Source organism: Artemia franciscana, chromosome 19 (genome assembly GCF_032884065.1).
Source record: "Artemia franciscana chromosome 19, ASM3288406v1, whole genome shotgun sequence".
NCBI lineage: Eukaryota > Metazoa > Arthropoda > Branchiopoda > Anostraca > Artemiidae > Artemia > Artemia franciscana.
The window spans coordinates 32,062,303-32,083,439 of NC_088881.1; the positions used below are offsets into that span (position 1 = coordinate 32,062,303).

General features: G+C 36.5%; 1 protein-coding gene across 1 annotated transcript in view; it reads right to left on the reverse strand.

Annotated features, from left to right (window-relative positions):
- The window catches only part of LOC136039568 (uncharacterized), an 89,343-nt gene that overhangs the window by 45,736 nt on the left and 22,470 nt on the right, over nucleotides 1-21,137 (reverse strand). The window contains exon 2 of the mRNA XM_065723409.1: nucleotides 147-317. Coding sequence (XP_065579481.1) covers nucleotides 147-317 — 171 coding nt within the window. The remainder of the gene's footprint in view (nucleotides 1-146; nucleotides 318-21,137) is intronic.

Consider the following 21,137-nt stretch of genomic DNA (forward strand, 5'->3'; position numbering starts at 1 on the left):
TGCCTGATCATTAACCTAATTATTATATGCCACCCAATGAACTGATTCCCCTTCTGGAACATTGCCAACTAGTTCATGGGACCACGTGTCTTGGTAGATACGAGTATGTAAAAATAGAAGAAAAAAATAATAATATTAAATCGTACTGGCAACAAGAGGCATTCCCAATTAAAATAGGTTTCCATCCAGAATCAATGGAGGCTTCAACAAAGGCGCATGCAAGAGTGGCATCACCATCAACAGCCGTCACAAGCCATCTGTCGTATGTTAATGAATCCTCTGTAAGTCTGAACCTGTTAGATTTCAACCTCGAATGCCTGAAAAGAAAGAGTAAAATTTAACCTTACTATTTGAGCAACTTCCACAGGCTAAATAATCCAGTGTCAGTTTGAATATATTTTACTAGATCAGGGGCTCCCAATCCTGTTTTCATGTCTGTATCCCTTTAGGTCTTATAACGCTCTCTCACACCCCCTCTAGGTTAAGTTATAAGATTTTTCTGAAGTATAGTGTAGAGAAAAATCACTCGCAGAAATCATAGTCTGACTCCATGACCTCCCCCCCCCAGGGGCAAGTGCTCAAGCGTTTCTCCAGTTGGGAGTCCCTGTGTTATCGTTGAATAACTGAATTTGTATCTATTAAGGCTTTTTAAACCTATATAAATCGAAACACGTATTTAAAGGTTAATTTTTCATCTAAAATTGTACCAACACTAAATTTGTATAGAATACAAAATTTAGAAGCTGTCTGAGGACAAACTGAACATATTTTCAAAAATGACACAATCAAAAATGATGACCTTTTTATGTGGGCAAAAAACTCTTTCGGACGCTGTAATGCCAAGTCACTATCAAGACGGATTCTGCGTTGATTATAGAATGCAGTTAAACACAGATCTGTGGATGGTTATGCCCGGGTGAAATTGCAGTCACAGTCGTGGATAAATACAAACCACGCACTACATCTACTTCAATAATGTATATCATTCATAATTTGTTGAGTTGAGCAATGTCACATTTTCCTGCGTAGATGTTATGAATTAACCAATCAGACTTAAGATTTAAGGCACCATTTCTTTAAATTATCTCTATTAAAATTGTCTTTAAAAAGCGTTTCAAAGGCATTAAAAGTCATACAAAAAAGGCTAGTGCAAATCGATAGTTTCTTCGACAACACGGCATTTCGATTTACAAAATTATGCAGATGAAATGCAGAAAAACGGATTAAATATTTTGGAACAGGACAGTGGACAAAAAACAAAACACCAAACAATATATAATAAAATTCCTAATGTTTCGTCTCCACGTCCGAAAGCCTATATAAACGACAAAAAAAAAGACAATCAAACAAACTAAATTAAACAAAACATATAAAGAAAGTGGAAAAAACTATAAACACAATTCACATCTTAATAACGTCCGGTGTGGTAATAATTGTACAAGCAACATAATATGATAATACGAGCAATATCTTAGAAAAAAAATCGAGAAATCTGGTTCAGTGTACTTTGAGAACGTTCAAGTTACATAGTAGACACAGTGATGAACCAATCAGAGTGAAGATTTAAGGCTATTGTTTTTTTGAAATTAGAGAAGGGAGAAAATAATTGCTAATGTTCATTTCAAAATTCTAAAAAAATCATTTCATTTCTAAAAAATATTTATTTCAATAATTTTCCAAGCTACTGTTAAGTGTGGGTTGTTTTCCAATATTGATGGACTTAGATGGTAGGTAACGTTTGCAATGGTCTTGAAGTTCCAGTTAGAGGTAACTGCTTCAAATGCGTCAAAAATTTGGTTGACATACACAAAAAATGAGCCGAGTTTGGTTGAATTATTTCCTACAATTAATTCAACCAAGTATTAATCTATAATATTTGGAGCAAATTATTGCTGATATACGCTCTTCGAACCAATTTCTAGCCTTTTAGCTGTTCCAATGTATTAGCTCCCAGTTAACATAGGTAGCGCAATAGTACTGCCTAAGTAAAGTGTGATTTGAGCACAATGTACTGATTTTGTTCTTGGAGCTTGTTGTGTGCTGATTTTGTTCGTGGAACTTGTGGCGTGCTGATTTTTGTTAGTGGAACTTTTCGCGTGCTTATTTTTGTTCTTGAAACTTTTTGCATGTTGATTTTTCTCTTCTTGAAACTTGTACATTGATTTTTTCTCCTCGTGAAACTGATTTTTTCATGAATTTTGTTGCGTGCTGATTTTTGTTAGTGGAACTTGTTGCGTGCTGATTTCTGTTTGTGAAACTTCTTACATGTTGATATTTCTCTTCGTGGAGCTTGTACATTGATTTTTCTCCTCATAAAAATGATTTTCTTTATGGAACTTCTTGCGTGCTGATTCTTGGTCGTGGAAAGTTTTTTGCGTGTTGATTTTTTTTTTGTGAAACTTGTTACAAGTTGATTTTTTCTCTTCGTGAGCATTGTACATTAATATTTCTCCTAGTGAAACTGATTTTGTTCATGGAACTTCTTGCGAGCTAATTTTTGTTCGTGGAACTTGTTGAGTGCTGATTTTTGTTCGTGAAACTTATTACATGTTGATTTTGCTCTTCGCAAAAATTATACATTGATTTTTCTCCTCGTGAAACTGATTTGTTTTCATAAAATTTGTTGCGAGCTGGGTTTTGCTCGTGAAACTTGTTACATGTTGATTTTGCTCTTTGCAAAAATTATACATTGATTTTTCTCTTCGTGAGACTGATGTTTTTATGAAACTTGTTGCGTGCTGATTTTTGTTTGTAGAACTTGTTGCGTGCTGATTTCTGTTCGTGAAACTGCTTAAATGCTGATTTTTCTCTTCGTGGAACTTGTACATTGATTTTTCTCCTCATAAAACTGATCTTTTCCATGAAATTTGTTGCGAGCTAATTTTTGTTCGTGAAACTTGTTACGTGTTGATTTTGCTCTTCGCAAAAATAAAATATATCTATTTTTCTCTTCGCGAAACCGATTTTTTTTATGAAACTTGTTGCGTGCTGATTTTTGTTTCTGGAACTTGTTGCGTGTTGATTTCTGTTCGTAAAACTGTTTAAATGTTCATTTTTCTCTTCGTGGAACTTGTACATTGATTTTTCTCCTCATAAAACTGATTTTCTTCATGAAATTTCTTGCGTGCTGATTTTTGCTCGTGGAACTTGTAACAAGTTGATTTTTCCTCTTCGTAAGATTTGTACATTAACATTCCCCCTAGTGAAACTGATTTTGTTCATGGAGCTTCTTGCGTGCTGAATCTTGTTCGAGGAACTTGTTGAGCGCTGATTGAGTACTTTATTTATACAGCATCCTGTACTATGGATTCTTATAGAAAAAACGGAATAGATACAAAATTTTATTTTTTCCATGAAAAAAACAATCAAACAGTTCGTGGTAACGAACTGTAGTACGGAGCGACCCACCCCGCGACCCGCCTTTGATATAGATATATCAAAACAATTGGATTTTTATGCTGACTTTAAGTATATAAGTTTCATCAAATTTATTCTTACTCATCAAAAGTTACGAGCCTGAAAAAATTTGTCTTGTTTTGGAAAATAGGGGGAAATACCCCCTAAAAGTCATACGATCTTAACGAAAATGACACCATCGCATTCAGCGTATCACAAAACCCTAGTGTAGAGGTTTCAAGCTCTTATCGACAAAAATGTGGAACTTAGTATTTTTTGCCATAAGACCGATCAGGGGTGTGTGTTTATTTGTTTGTTTGTTTTTGTTTTTTCCAGGGGTCCATATCGACCAAGGGGTCCTAGAATGTCGTGAGGGGCTCATTCTAACGGGAATTAAAAGTTCTAGTGCCCTTTTTAAGTGAACAAAAAATTGGAGGGCACCTAGGCCCCCTTCCACGCTTATTTTTTCCCAAAGTCAACGAATCAAAATTTTGAGATCGCCATTTTGTTCAGTATAGTCGAAAACATAATAAATATGTCTTTGGGGCTGACTTACTCCCCCAAAGTCCCCAGGGGAGGGGCTGCAAGTTATAAACTCTGATCAGCGTTTACATACAGCAATGATTATTTGGAAGTGTACAAACCTTTTCAGGATGATTTTTTGGTTGGGGGGCTTGAGGGGAGGGGGCTACGTGGGAAGATCTTCCCTTGGAGGAATTTGTCACGGGGAAGAGAAATTCCATGAAGGGGGCGCAGGATTTTCAAGCATTATTTAAAAAAAACAAGAGCTAAGGGCTCATATGGCACTTGTGACGAGGCGAGAAGAGCTAAGAGCCAAGAGATCATATGGTATGAGCTCTAACAAAATTCTATGAATCAATAGATTGATTTAAAACGGAAAATAAGAGGCTTAATGCCGGTCAAGATTTAAAATAAGAGCTCTGAGTCACAAAGTCCTTCTAAATATCAAAATTCATTAAGATCCGATCACCCACTCGTAAGTTATAAATACCTAATTTTTTCTAATTTTTCCTCTCCCTTTTGCCCCCCAGATGGTCGAATCTGGGAAAACGACTTTATCAAGTCAAATTGTGCAGCTCCCTGACACGCCTTCCAATTTTCATCGCCCTAGCACGTCCAGAAGCACCGAACTCGCCAAATCACTGAACCCCTCCCCCCAACTCCCCCAAAGAGAGCGAATCCAGTACGATTCTGTCAATCACGTATCAAGGACATTTGTTTATTCTATCCACCAAGCTTATTCCCGATTCCTACACTCCAAGTGTTTTTCCAAGATTTCCCCCTCCAAATCCCCACAGTGTCAAAAGATGTGGTCGGGATTTAAAATAAGAGCTCTGAGACATGAATTCCTTCTAAAAATCAAATTTCATTACGATCCGATCATCTATTCGTAAGATATAAATACTCCAATTTTCATGTTTTCCAAGAATTCCGGTTCCCCCTCCAACTCCCCCGAATGTCACAGGATCTGGTCGGAATTTGAAATTAGAACTTCAAAGCACAAGATCCTTCTAAATATCAAATTTCATTAAGATCTGGTCACCCTTTCGTAAGTTACAAATACCTCAATTTTCAAAATTACCCCCCCCCCCAATTCCACCAAAGAGATCAGATCCGGTCCAGTTATGTCAGTCACGTATCTTAGACAGGTTTCTATTCTTCCCATCCAGTTTCATCCTGATCTTACCGCTTTAAGTATTTTCTAAGATTTCCGGTCCCCCCCAACTGCCCCTCCCAATTACGCTTGATCCGGTTGAGATTTAAAATAAGATATCGGAGTTACGAGGTCCTTCTAAATATGAAGTTTCATGAAGATCCGATCACTCCTTCGTAAGTTAAAAATACATCATTTTTCTTATTTTTCAGAATTACCCCCCCCCCCCCCCCGCAATTGAGCAGATCCATTCCAATTATGTAAATCACGTCTGAAGACTTCTGCTTATTTTTCCAACCAAGTTTCATCCAAATCCCTCCAATCTAAGCGTTTCCCATCATTTTAGGTCTCCCCACCCCAAACTTCCCCCAGTGTCACCAGATCCGGTCAGGATTTGAAATAAGAGCTTTGAGACACGATATCCTTCTAAAAATCAAATTTCATGGAGATCCAATCACCCGTTCGTAAGTTAAAAATACCTCATTTTTCTAATGTTTCAGAATTAACCCCTCCCCCCAACTACCCCAAAGAGAGCGGATCCGTTCTGGTTATGTCCATCATGTATCTAGGACTCGTGTTTTTTTTCCCACCAAGTTTCATCCCGATCCCTCCACTCGTTGGAGGTGTTTTCCAATTTTTAGGTTTCTCCCTCCCAACTCCCCCCCCCAATGTCACCAGATCCGGTCGGGTTTAAAATAAGAGCTCTGAGCCACGATATCCTTCTAAATATCAAATTTCATTGAGATCCGATCACCCGTTCGTAAGTTAAAAATACCTCTTTTTTTCAGAAATACCCCCCCCCCCCCCAACTACCCAAAAGAGAGCGGATCCGTTCCGTTTATGTCAATCATCTATCTAGGACTTGTGTTTATTTTTCCCACCATGTTTCATCCCGATCCCTCCACTCTAAGTGTTTTCCAAGTTTTAGGTTTCCCCCTCCCAACTCCCCGCCCCCATCACCAGATCCGGTCGGGATTTAAAATAAGAGCTCTAAGACACGATATCCTTCTAAACATCAAATTTCATTGAGATCCGATCACCCGTTCGTAAGTTGAAAATACCTCATTTTTCTAATTTTTAAGAATTACTCCCCCCCCCTCCCAACTACCCCAAAGAGAGCAAATCAGTTCCGATTATGTCAATCATGTATCTGGGACTTGCGCTTATTTTTCCCATCAAGTTTCAACCCGATCCCTCTACTCTAAGTGTTTTCCAAGATTTTAGGTTTCCCCCCTCCAACTCCCCCCAATGTCATCAGACACAGTCGGGATTTAAAATAAGAGCTCTGAGACACAATATCATTCCAAACATCAAGTTTCATTAAGATCCAATAACCCGCTCATAAGTTAAAAATACTTCATTTTTTCTATTTTTTCCGAATTAACCGGCCCCTACTCCCCCCCCCCAGATGGTCAAATCGGGAAAAACGACTATTTCTAATTTAATTCTGGTCCGGTCCCTGATACGCTTGCCAAATTTCATCGTCCTAGCTTACCTGGAAGTGCCTAAAGTAGCAAAACCGGGACTTTAGGTTTTCCCCCCTCCAACTCCCCCCAAAGTCATCAGATCCGGTCGGGATTTAAAATAAGAGCTCTGAGACACAATATCATTCCAAACATCAAATTTCATTAAGATCCAATCACCCGCTGATAAGTTAAAAATACTTCATTTTTTCTATTTTTTGCGAATTAACCGGGCCCCCACTCCCCCCCAGATGGTCAAATCGGGAAAACCGACTATTTCTAATTTAAATCTGGTCCGGTCCCTGATATGCTTGACAAATTTCACCGTCCTAGCTTACCTGGAAGTGCCTAAAGTAGCAAAACCGGGACCGACAGACCGACAGACCGACAGAATTGGGGACTGCTATATGTCACTTGGTTAATACCAAGTGCCATAAAAACAATGAAAAAACGAATATGAAAAAGTTTTTCAACTGAAAATAAGGGCCAGCATTAAAACTTAAAAAGAACAGAGATTATTACGCATATAGGGGGTCCATCTCTTCCTAAATAGCTCGCTCTTTACACTAAAGTATTTTTAGAATTTCAACTATTTATTCTACAGCCTTTGTGATTCAGGAGCCAATCTTAAAGAATCGGAACAAAATTAAAGCTTTAGTGTAAATAGTCAGGTATTAACGAGGGGGCAAACCCCCTCATATACATAATGAAAATATACGAATATAGAAGTTCGTTACGTAAGTTAATTTGTAAGTTATGTATATTTTTTACTAATAAAAAAGTTCGTTAAAAATCAAAAATTCTAGTTGCCTTTTTAAGTAACCGAAAAATTGGAGGGCAACTAGGCCTCCTCTCCCACCGTTTTTCTCAGAATCGTCTGATCAAAACTAAGAGAAAGCCAATTAGCAAAAAAAAATTAATACGCAAATTTCGTTTTAATGGTTCATTTGTGGAGAGCCAAAATAAAAACATGCATTAATTCAAAGACGTTCAGAAATTAAATAAAAAAAAAACATGTTTTTATAACTGAAAATAAGGAGCGACATTAAAGCTTAAAACGAACAGAAATTACTCCATGTATGAAAGGGGCTGTTCCTCCCTCAATGTCCCGGTCTTTACGCTAAAGTTATTTACTGTTTAATAAAGTAGAATTGAGAGAAAGAGTAAAACTTTAATTTATTTTATTTTAAACTGCAAATAAGGAGCGACATTAAAACTTAAAACGAACAGAAATTACTCCGTACATGAGAGTGGTTGTTCTCTCCTCAACGCCCCGCTCTTTACGCTAAAGTTTAACTCTTTCTCTCAACTCTACTTTTTAAAACAGTAAAAGTTGGGATGGATGAGGAGCATGCGTAGTTGTGTTGGCCTTAGGCGGGTTGGTACTACAGTGAGTTGTTAGTAGTAATAGTAGTGGTCTAAGATATCAATGAAACTTCATTCTCCTAAAATTTACTCCAGTAACTCCAATACACGTAAATACTGCACACATTTAGTATATAGTAATGCACTAAATTTATTCATTACGCTATTTCAGCCTCTACTTCAAATAATTCACCTTAATTTTTACCTAAGTTGTTATAGTTTTCGTTTTTTTTATTATAAGGGAATACGAATTACAAGATTAGGGAATAGCCTATTCTTAAGCCTATTTTTACTTTCCGATTGCTTATTCACATTATTTCTTTTCGTGTTAATTTTTTCTTATTCTAAGAAAGTAACAATTTCAAGGTTAGGGTACTGCTTACTGTTTGGGTTAATTTTGAAGTTATTTGTAGGTTATTCACGTCAATTTTTATTTGTTTGTCATGCCTTTTTTTCGGGTTTTATTCAAAGAAAATAGCAATTTCAAAATGTAATTAAAATGCTTGACGCAACACTTATTATGCATTCTAAACATGCATTTATTCTTGTTTCCGCTTAAAACTTAAAATTTCCGCTTATGTAATAATATCTGTTATTAACAGAAAGCATTGAAGATTAAATATGTATCAATGGTAGCTATTGTGACTTGGACGTGAATAGGAGTTTGGGCGACAAATGAATAGAAATCAAATGGAAAAATTCAAAACAATTAAGGATGTTAAACATTTCCAGAGAATAAAAGAATTAAGTAAAGCTGTAAATCTGATTTTGAATCTAAAGAGTTTTTCAATCTGCGCTATCAATAAAAAATCTAGTCCAGTGGTTGCGCGCTAGACTTGAAATCATGAGAAGAGGTGTTCGAGTCCTGGTGTCACTAATTATTGTGTTGCAAGAGCAATACTTTGGTTTTGTCGTTTTTCTTTCTTTTTTTTCCTAGCACCCTGATTTCAGCTTATTCGTGGAAAGTGGTAAGGGTCTAACCTCTGCGGTTTTTACGGAAAGTGTCTATAAGTGTTAAATATATGCAGCAGTTACCCGGCGCCACAGCCAATATACCCTCTTTAAGTGATAAATAGAAAAAATTACAGAAATAAAAAAGTGGGGACCGAAAGTGCTGCCATCTGTTGTTTCTACCCATTTCCGTTCGTGATTTCAGCTGAGTTTATCATTCGGTTTTTCGCAATTTGGATTGCGGTAGAGAAATGGTATCAGATGTGCCTCTTAAACTTTAGAAGTTCTCTCATTGCTAAAGAAATTAGAGTTTATCCTTTGCTCCTTTCTAAGTGATGACCTTAGAAACTTGGCCTACGATTTTTTTTTCGACGGCAGTCGATAGCTCTTGATGAGCTGATCAAAGTATATGTCATCCATTTTTTGGTAGAAAAATCCTTAATTTAATATAGCAGTTTGAAATTTTAAAGGGGCTGACAACGTCAATAGTAAGGTACACACTGAAACCAAAAATAGGCCGATACCAACTGTGAGACATATAGGGGAGTTTTAAGCAACAGTCGGCTTTTAGCTCATAATCATCTTCGGCAATGAGAGGTTCGCAACTTTTGCTAGTTGGTGTACCTATTATTTGTTTTCGGTATATTTGATGGTAAGACCAATTTGGTTCCAGTGGTAAGACATGTAGGAGACTTGTAAGTAATAATCGGCTATTAGGCTACAATCATCTTCAGCGATAAGGTGTCTGCAACTTTTGCTAATTGCAATGAGGGGTTTGCAACTTTTGCGAGTTGGTGTACCTAGTATTTATTTTAAGATCTTTACAGATTAACAACTTCAGCGTCTAATCGAATCGAGGAAACGAAACCATAGTTTTGCTCTAGCAGCACTTTACTCGGCGAAGCCGAACAAAGGTTGCCGTAACACCTCACGGTGCCCATGCAACGTAGATCTAATTTGGTTTGGAATGAGGGTAACTGGTGTGATTCTGTAAGCTCAGCCAGAGTCGACCCAGCTCTAAATGGGCGCCTGGAGAAATATGGGGGAAAAACTGGGGAAGTGTCGGATGATCTGCCCCCAACCACGCATGGCATTCCTAACCGAAGGCAGAAAATCAGGAGATCGGTACCTGCGCAACGCACATCATTGGTCAGCATGCTAAAATGTTAAGTATCCATCAAAAATCTGCCATCCAAGCATCATTAATAACCCGATTTTTCTTTGTAAAACCGACGGTCTTATCCAAAAATCTGAAAAAAAAATCGAAGAAGGCTGGAGGGCCTCATTCGACTTTACTAGAAGCTCGTAATTGACCACGTCCCCCACGTCCCCCTTCATTGAATTGTATCAAATTGTGTCACGAACTGTGGACCACAGCTTGGATTTAATAATCTTTATTATTTTCCCATGTGGTGATTTGGACTAGATTTTTAAAGATTCTGAATTTTCACAGAACGATTGTCCATGTATTTTCTGGCTTAGCACAAATACATTCCCAGGATGAAGGAAGGTTAGGGGATAAATCTCCTTCTTCCATCTTTAATTATCTGAAGAACCTTTCGTTGAAAGTTACTTTTTAAGACAAGGCATACAAATTTTCTTGCAATAAAAGTTAGAAAAAGTAGCACAACTAGATATAAATCAACGTGTATTAGCTACAATTAGGTGCACAATAAGACACAGAATAATCTTGAAATCATTACAGCTTGTAACCTTGAAATCATTACCTAACCTTGAAACCATTACAGCAGTCAAAAACCGCCCCCCCCCCAAAGGTCGCAGCTTTGGAAATCCTTCGGAGCCCAGGATTCCTAAGCCCGCCAATTAATGGTGTCAATCCACAAAACTCTATTGGGGAGATATAATTTTTAAATCCAGGACGGGGGAACAAAGATCGCTCCCTGCGTGACAAAGCTAGATTTTCGACAGAAATTATTCGCTTTTTTACTTTAAAAAAAATCAGACTGCAATTTGACAAATTCCAGAGTAGAATATATTACTAAATTTTAAAGTCGAATATTTACAACATATATATCATCTCCCAATGTTTCAAATCTCCCATTTCTGCACTTTTGTTCTAAAAGTAGATTATTTGAAAGATAAGTCAATTTGCTTCTTCCCCCTTGCAGACATGCTTAATTGAAAATTACGAAACAAATCAGATAATAATACTGGTACGAACAGCTCTTTTACAAAATTAAATAAATAATTTTTTTTTTTAGCTGAAAGTAAGGAACGACATTAAAACTTAAAACGAACAGAAATTATTCCGTACACGAAAGGGGCTACTCCCTCTTCCACGCCCTGCTCTTTATACTAAAGTTTGATTCTTTCTCTCAACTCTACTTTTTATAACAGTAAAAAACTTTTGCGTAAAGAGCAGGGTACTGAGGAGGGAGTAGCCCCTTTCAATAACGGAGTTATTTCTGTTCGTTTTAAGTTTTAATGTCGCTCCTTACTTTCAGTTAAAAAACTTGTTTTTTTTCATTTAATTTCTGAACGTTTTTGAATTAGTGCATGTTTCAGTTTCGAGTCTCCGTTATTAAATCTCCATTATTATTAATCTCCATTATTAAAACGAAATTAGCATATTAATTTCTTTTTTTGGCTAAATGACTTTCTCATAGTTTTGACCGGACGATTTTGAGAAAAAACGAGCGGGGGAGGAGGCCTAGTTGCCCTACAATTTTTTTGTTACTTAAAAAGGCAACTAGAACTTTTAATTTTTACGAATGTTCTCATTAGTAAAAAATATACATAATTTACGTAACGAATTTCTATATTCGTATGTTTGTATTGCGTGTATGAGGGGTTTCACCCCTCGTCAACTCCTCACTCTTTACACTAAAGCTTAAATTTTGTCCCAATTCATTAAGAATGACCCCTGAATCACAAAGGCCGTAGAATAAATAGTTCAAATTACTAAAAATACTTTAGCGTAAAGGGTGAGGTATTAGGAGGAGGTGAACCCCTCATATGCGTAACAATTTCTGTTCGTTTTAAGTTTTAATGCCGCTCCTTACTTTCAGTTAAAAAAAAACATTTTCATATCTATTTTTTTCATTGTTTTTAAATAATGCTAGAAAATTATGCGCCCCCTTCATGGAAATTCTCTTCTCCCATGACAAATTCCTCAATGGAAAGCCCCCCCACATAACCCTCTCCCCTCAACCCCTCCCCCCCAACCGAAACAAAAGCTAAGAGCTCATATGGCACTTGTGGCGAGGTCAGAAGAGCCAAGAGCTCATATGGCATGAGCTCTAGCAAAACACCTCTTTACATTTAAGCTTGAATTTTGTCCCAATTCATTAAGAATGACCACTGGGTCACAAAGGCCGTAGAATAAATAGTTCAAATTACTAAAAATACTCTAGCGTACAGAGCGAGGTATTAGGAGGATGTGAACCCCTCATATGCGTAAAAATTTCTGTTCACTTTAAGTTTTAATGCTTCTCCTTACTTTCAGTTGAAAAAACTTTTTCATATTTATTTTTTCATTGTTTTTTTTTTAATAAAGCTAGAAAATCCTGCGCTCCTTTCACGGAAATTCTCTTCTCCCATGACAAATTCCTCCATGGAAAAATCCTCCCAATTAACCACCTCCCCTCAAACCCCCACCAAAAAAACTGAAAACGTCAGTACACTTCCCAATAACTTACTATATGTAAACACTGGTCAAAGTTTATAAATTGTAGCCCCTCCCACGAGGACTGTGGGCGAGTGAGTCGTCTCCAAAAACATAATTATTAGGTTTTTTGACTATGCTGAATAAAATGGCTATCTCAGAATTTTGATCTGGTGATTTTGAGAAAAAATGAGCGTGGCAGGGGGCCTAAGAGCCCTCCATTTTTTGGGTCACTTAAAAAGGGCACTCTAATTTTTAATTTCCGTTAGAATGAGCCCTCTCGCGACATTCTAGGACCACTGTGTCGATACGATCACCCTTGGGAAAAAAAACAAACAAACAAATTATCACGTATCCGTAATCTGTATTCTGTCAAAAAATACAAAATTCCACATTTTTGTAGATAGGAGTTTGAAACTTCTACAGTACGGTTCTCTGATACGCTGAATCTGATAGCGTGATTTTCGTTAAGATTCTATGACTTTTAGGGGATGTCTCTCCCTATTTTCTAAAATAAGGCAAATTTTCTCAGGCTCGGAACTTTTAATGAGTAAAATTAAACTTGATGAAACCTATATATTTAAAATCAGCACGAAAATGTGATTCTTTTGATGTAACTATTGGTATCAAAATTCCGGTTTTTAGAGTTTCGGTTACTATTGAGCTGGGTCGCTCCTTACTAGAGTTCCTTACCACGAACTGTTTGATGATGTATAAGCTAAAAGTTAAAATATTTATCTTAGGTTTAAAATCAAAGACCGCACCGACCTTCCTTTTCAAGTAGTATACAATTACATAATTCGTTTTTGCAGTAACAGGGTAAACTTCTAATAATGATAGTCAATAAACAAATAGAAAAGGCCGATAATTTTAACTTTAAGGAGCGAATCCAGTGGGAGGAGGCACAAGGCACCCTAAAGATTGAAGTTTGCACTAATTACAGGGAAAGAGGTGAAATACCAACGGGGAGCCTAAGTTTCTTTGCCCCCACCCAACAAAAAAAATCTGCTTCCTTTCCCTCAAAAGTCTTACCTTAACACTATAATTATTTTCCAAATCTGAGTTTTTTTCTTAACAGTTTTTCACACGTTTCTGTTATTTTTATATGTCTTAGGGTAGCTTTTTTGTTGATGAAGACTTCTTGATGTAAAACTGAAATGTTTTTTTTTATTTTATTCACTATATTGATTAGGGTTTTACGTCTTACTTATATATTTATATGTCCTCATTTCATTTATCAAACATTAATGATTATCAAAACATAATGATTAATCATTGATGATTTTTTTTTTAATATTATGTTCTGCTTGTGACAGAAGCTGCTGAGGACTCAAAAACAAATAAACGGTCGCTCTTCTAAAGCTGGTAACCCAGCCTTTATTAAAGTTACCAAACAGTTCGTGGTAACGAATTGTAGAAAGAAGCGACCCGGCTCAATAGTAACCAAAACTCTAAAAAACGGAATTTTGATTCCAATAGTTACATCAAAAGAATCGCATTATAATGCTGATTTCAAATATATAAGTTTCATCAACTTTAGTCTTACCCATCAGAAGTTAGGAGCCTGAGAAAATTTGCCCTATTTTAGAAAATAGGGGGAAACACCCTCTAAAAGTCATAGAATCTTAACGAAAATTACACCATCAGATTCAGCGTATCAGTAAACCCTGCTGAACAAGTTCCAAGCTCCTATCTACAAGAATGTGGAATTTTGTATTTTTTGCCAGAAGACAAAAATCACGGATGCGTGTTTATTTGTTTGTTTGTTTGTTTTTTGTTTTTTCTTTTTCCCAGGGGGAACGTATCGACCCAATGGTTTTAGAATTTTGCGAGAGGGCTCATTCGAACGGAAATGAAAAGTTCTAGTGCCCTTTTTAAGTGACCAAAGAAATTGGATGGCACCTAGGCCCCCTCCCACACTCATTTTTTTCCCAAAGTCGTCGGATCACAATTATGAGATAGCCATTTTATTCAGAATAGTCGTAAAACCTTGTAACTATGTCTTTGGGGACGACTTACTCCCCCACAGTTCTCTCGGGAGGGACTGCAAGATACAAATTTTGACCAGTGTTTGTATATAGTAATGGTTTTTGGGGAGTGTACAGGCGTTTTCAGGGGGATTTTTTTGGTTGAGAGGGGGGTTGAGAAGAGGGGGTTATGTGGGAGATACTTTCCATGGAGAAATTTGTCATGGGGGAAGAAGATTTCCATAAAGGGGGCGCAGCATTTTCTAGCATTATTTAAAGAAACAATGAAAAAATAAATATACAAAAGTTTTTTTTCAACTGAAAGTAAGGAGTAGCATTAAAAAAATATACGAACAGAAAATATTACGCATGTAAGGGGTTCACCTCCTCCTAATACCTCAGTCTTTACGCTAAAGTATTTTTAGTAATTTCAACTATACGGCCTTTGTGATTCAAGGGACAAAATTTAAGCTTTATTGTAAAGAGCGAGGTATTGACGAGTGGGTGAACCCTCTCATATACATAATAAAACGTACGAATATAGAAGTTTGTTACGTAAGCTAATTCGTAGGTTACATATATCTTTTACTAATGAAAACGTTCGTAAAAAACTAAAAGTTCTAGTTGCCTTTTTAAGTACCCAAAAACCTGGAGGGCCACTGGGCCTCCTCTCCCTCCTTTTTTCACGAAATCATTCGATCAAAACTATGGGAAGGCCATTTAGCCAAATAAATAAATATGCAAATTTCGCTTTAATTATTCATCTGCGGAGAGCCAAAATCAAAACATGGATTAACTAAAAAACGTTCAGAAATTTAATAAAAAAAAACTAGTTTTTTTAACTAAAAGTAAGGAGCAACATTAAAACTTAAAACGAACAGAAATTACCCCGAATATGAAAGGGGCTGTTCCCTCTTCAACGCCCTGGTCTTTACGCCAAAGTTTTTACTGTTTTAAAATTAGAGTTGAGAGAAAGAGTCAAACTTTAGCGCAAAGAGCAGGGCGTTGAAAAGGGAACAGCCCCTTTTTTTGCCGTAGCAAAAAACGTATTTTTTGCCGTAGCAAAAAAACAGCAAATTTGCAGTCTCCGGTATTCGTCGTCTACCTCTAGGACTCGAATTGGCCAGAGGGGATAGCTCACTAATTTGGCTAGGAATAAATCACCGATTTTAATGTTCGCAGTATTCATGCCTAGTAAATGAAAGATTATAAAGTGAAAGAAACTTATCTTTCCGTGAGGGCCGAGCCTCACTAATGTATCCAAGTGAACAATCAGTCCCAACTGTGCGAGGCCGAACCAACTGCTAATCCTTCTCTACACTAAAAAGTGTAATTAACGCGCAGGCAAATTATATCTAATTTTCTCTACACACCACACTTGGCTATCGTATCTAATTTTCTCAATTCAAAACGCCAAAAATCTGATTGTGTGATAATTCAAGTATCAGATTGCACAATTTCTGTAGTCACTGAAATATTTCATGGCTAAGGAATCAAGTTCAAACAATTCAAAAGTTCAAACAGGTGTAATTCTTTTGAGAGCTAGTTCAATACTGCAGCATATCAGTATACTGCAGGCATCTTCTTTGAATTGAATTCATTTTTTTCGGTAATCTCGGTTATAACGTTTTTTTTTCTGATATTATGAGAAATAGAAACATTCAGATCGAAATAAAGATTTTTAATTTTATGAATGGCTTAAGAATATTAAGTGGAAACTTTCAGGACATGATGAGGGGGATGTACAACTGACGAAAAGGCAATATGCGCATAATTCCTTATATGAAATTACTCCGTATATGAAAGGGGCTTTTCCTCTTCAACGCCCTGCTCTTTACGCTAAAGGTTTTTACTGTTTTAAGAGGTAGAGTTAAGAGAAAGAGTCAATAGCCAAGTGTGGTGTGTAGAGAAAATTGGATACAATTTGCCTGCGCCTTAATTACACTTTTTAGTGCAGAGAAGGATTAGCAGTTGTTTCGACCTCGCACAGTTTGGACTGATTGTTCACTTGGATACATTAGTGAGGCTCGGCCCTCACGGAAAGATAAGTTTCTTTCACTTTATAATCTTTCATTTACTAGGCATGAATCCTGCGAACATTAACATCGGTGATTTATTCCTAGCTAAATTTGCGGGCTATCCCCTCTGGCCAATTCGAATCCTAGAGGTAATGACGACGAATACCGGAGACTGCAAATTTGCTGGTTTTTGCTACGGCAAAAAACACGTTTTTTGCTATGGCAAAAAAAGGGGCTGTTCCCTTTTCAACGCCCTGCTCTTTGCGCTAAAGTTTGACTCTTTCTCTCAACTCTAATTTTTAAAACAGTAAAAACTTTAGCGTAAAGAGCAGGGCGTTGAGGAGGGAAGAGCCCCTTTCATATACGGGGTAATTTCTGTTCGTTTTAAGTTTTAATGTTGCTCCATACTTTCAGTTAAAAAAACTTGTTTTTTTTTTATTTAATTAGCATTAAGACCCTATAGTCACACGCAATACATCTTTCTGAATTTGATATATCTATTTTGCCAATAGGCTACTCTGGCAAAAAAAGGTAAATGTTGGAAATAACTAGTAAATAATTGGCAAAAATGGCAAAATAATAGATAGATAGATAGATAAGTGTATTTCAAAAGCCCACGGGCCATACACACACAAAAATATAAATAAATAACAAACAAGCAAGGAAATTATACAACAGTACGAATTACCAACACACACAAAAACAGAATACACCGCGAAAATGCCTAATCTAAAACAAAAAGAAATTAGTCATATAAAACTTTTTCAAATAATATTTAAAAAAGAAATAATTATCCTGTAGCATAAATCCAATAAATTTTTTTTTACTTTTTTTTGTTAATAAGTTATGTTTTATTTACAAATCGCATGTAAAAAAAGGCGCGTCAAGCAAATAGACCGCTCCCTGGTTGATCCAACTGCAAAAACCTGCAATACGATCAATAGGTTTTCTGCTTCAGCTCATTTGGAATTCGTAATTTCAATGTCCAAGGTTAAACATAGAATTGTGCATTTGTCAAATAATTAAAATCACAAACAGTTTTCCCTTTTTATAGCTTTGCTATACCCTAAATATGAATACGGATAACAAAGGGAAATATATGAGCGTCGCAGTTGCCAAATCAATTTATGTTGTAAGAAAACAACGAACGAAAGTGGTAAAAGAGATATTCATGTTTAGTATTACGTAACAATCAAATATGATTACGGGTGACAAAGGGGGATATGTGAGCAATGTAGTAGCCAAATCAGTTTACATTATAACGCAATGGCAAAAAACGGATTAATGGTTTTAATATTACGAAACAATCATGCGGTTAATTTTCTTTTTTGCTTGAATTCAGGAAGGGAGAAGGAATATAAGTACAGTTAAACTTAGAAACTGTTTAGGAAAAATATTTCGAGCATTTCGTTAATTTACCGGCTTAAAATTTCAAACACGACAATCAATGAGATAAAATTCAACTTTTCGTTCTTTTTAGTGGCTTTTTCTAGCTCTTCCAGTGGCTTTCCCCAGAAAATCAGGAAAGCAAATTAGACTATATACAATTGCAATATTCAAGACCAAAAATGGAAGTATTCCTTTGAAATCACATACAGCTTTTCTTTTTTAAGAGCTTTGCCATATCGTAAATATCCTTTCAGATGAAAGGAAGGAGATAAGCAAGCGTTCCTGTTACCGAACTGATTTTTGTAATAAAAAAGAAAAAAAAAGTTGTATAAAAATTTGGTTAGTTTTAATTATTACGTAAATAGTATACGTAAATGGTTCTTTTTTCATTTATTCAGGCCAAAATACTTTTGATTATCTAGGGGTATTAAACCTTATTTAAAGTGAACTTACTCATTTTGGATGAGGTAAAAAATGAACCAAATACTTTGACAGCAAAATTTTAAAAGCGTAGCTAATTTATTTTGGTTTTGAATAGTTCTTTCTAGGCTACCTCTGAAGCAACCTTAAAAAAAATCAATGGTAAGCATCAGTGATACTTAATCATTTTAGTTCGTTTCTGTTTATCTTGGAGCTTGGGGTGTCGAAATGCCAATTGCCATTGATATTTTATCATTTTCTGCTATTCATTTCGTGTTCTGTGGACGACTCTACACCTTACTTTAGCTCACTCTGCAAATCTGCGACAGGTTGAAGTTGAAGTTGAAGAAGAAGTTGAAGAAGAGTTTTCATCCATTGAAAAGCCTCAGATGACTCAACATCTTGCCAAGTTTTTATAACTGGTGGTAGTGTTTACCTAACTGAAACTTATCAGCAGCATATTTTAATTGCAATATTATGCTGATGTTTTAAGCATCCTAGATGAAAGTGTGAGCAAAATGAATGAACTTTTAGAGGTTTTACGAGTTTAAGGCTCTATATTAAGTTTGAAGATTAATGTTAAGAAGATGAAGACACTAAGGCTAGGAATAAGTGAAGAAGAAAGGTGATGTTGGGTAGCGAAATGATTGATCAGGTGAGTAGCTTCACTTATCTTGGTAGCATTATTAGTAAAGACGGTGGGAGCAGTGAAGATGCTAAAAGTTGAATAGCCAAGGCTCAGGGTATTTTTTCACAGTTAAAAAAAAGTTTGGAAGAATAGGAAGATGAGTCTACAAACCAAGATCAGAATATTGGAAGCTACAATTATGACAGTGGTCAAATATGGCTCTGAAGCAATGGGCGTTCCAAAAAGCAGATGAGGATTTACTAAATGTTTTCCAGAGAAACTGCCTACAGATTGTTCTGGGTACCCGGCTGACTGACCGTATTTCAAACAGTAAGCTGTACGAAAAATATGGTTCCTTCCCGCTTTCTAGGGCCATAACGAAGGGAATGTTGAGATGGCAAGGGTAGTTTCTGCGGATGAAGGATGACAGATAGCTGAAAATTGTTCAATTCGGCAAACCGTCTAGGGCTAAACGGAAAGCTGGTCGTCCTCTTCTGAGGTGGGAGGATGTCATAAAGAAAGATTTAAAGGAAATGAGAACTTCCTATGAGGGTGTAAAGAGGGAGGCCTTGAATAGATTGGGATAGAAGAGGAGCGTGCGTAGCTGTGTTGGCCTCAGGCAGTTTGGTGCTGCGGTGAGTTGTTAGTAGTATTAGTAGTAGTAGTATTTAATTACAGTCAGTGGTACTGATGTGGCATCGTTTTTCATAGCCACAATGCAGTCTCAACTTTAGGCGGAACGAGGGACAGCTTCATGCTACTGTCCTGGGAAATTTGATTTTTGGCTAACTTGCAATTTTGAAAAGGGACGAATTGGAGAAGAAACATCCGCCAGTATGTCACCCTCAAGCGGTTTAACGCTGGCGTGTTGGTAGTAGCAGTATTAGAGTGCAGCCGTCTCGAACCTGCCAACATCAGTACTGATGTGGCATCGTTTTTCATAGCCACTATGCTACTTCAGCTTTAAGTGGAATCAGGGACAGTTTGATACTCAAGAGGCATAACAATTTGATGAAGAATAATATGTAGATGACTAAAATCTATCAGCAACATATTATTCACAGTGTAAGCGGCAACATTATGAATATACTATTTTGCACCTCAGCATTAGGCTAAACGAGAGACAATTCGGCACTACTGTTCCTTGAAAAAATTTTCTGAGGCCGACGTGAGAATCAATTCGTAAGGGAATAAAATAGATGGCTTAGTACTTTGATGCGTTATTTTTAGCAGTGGTGCTACGCACCTTATTGAAACGTACCAATGGCATATTTTCCTACTATCAGTAACAACGATGTGGAATTGTGTTCCATGGCCACTATGGTACCTTAATCTCGGGTTGAATGAGGGACAGTTCGAAACTACCAGGAAAGATACATTTCAGGTACAAGTGGCATGTTCTATTCAGGAAAAATTTGAAATCAAAGAAACTGCTTCCATTTTAATTTAAGGCCAAACAACGTTACAGGTGACATTACAGAATATTTAACAAAGAATAGTTGAATTTGTATTTATTTGTGAGGAAATATGAGGTGGTGGGGAGGTTTGGTTGGTTGGCGGTGGTAGGGAGGAGTGGGTGGATGGGTGGTAGTGAGGGAATAGGGCTGTTGGGAGGTATTTATTCATTTTGAAGGGGATAATGCAAAGGAGATTTATCTTTTTTGTCTTGTGTTTTTTGTCTTTTTTTGTTAGTTATTTATTATGCTATATTTTTGTGTGTTTAGAAAATGGTTAGATTTTACCACTGCACGCCAACAAAAATGTATGTTTTTCCATCAGTGCAGTAGATGTAAAAAGTAAAGAACTATAATTGTCTTTATTAATAAAGTAAAGTAAAAAAAGGTAAAGTTAGATTTGAACAAACGCTTAACCTAAAAATTCCCATTGTTGAAACATGGTGATTAAAATGGCCACAAATTGTTGTTTCCCTTGTTTCCGTGATCTTATTATTTAATGCTGGCGTTACATTTTTTATGTCCTTCGCGGTTTACAAGCCGATTACTTAATAGTGAAGAAAGTTTTTTGTAAATTCTTTATTTATTGGTTGTGTAAGTTGGTTATCTATCATTGTAGTCCGGGCGAAGAATAAATTTTAACAAAGGCAGCTCCTAGCAGAATACGAAAATCTGGTGGTAAGAAGCTCAGGGTTGTCGCTGAAAAAATAATTGACGCTATCTAGCGTTACCCAAAAGAATTATAAGCTAAAAATGAGGATATAAATAAAAAACATTGTTCTTCTT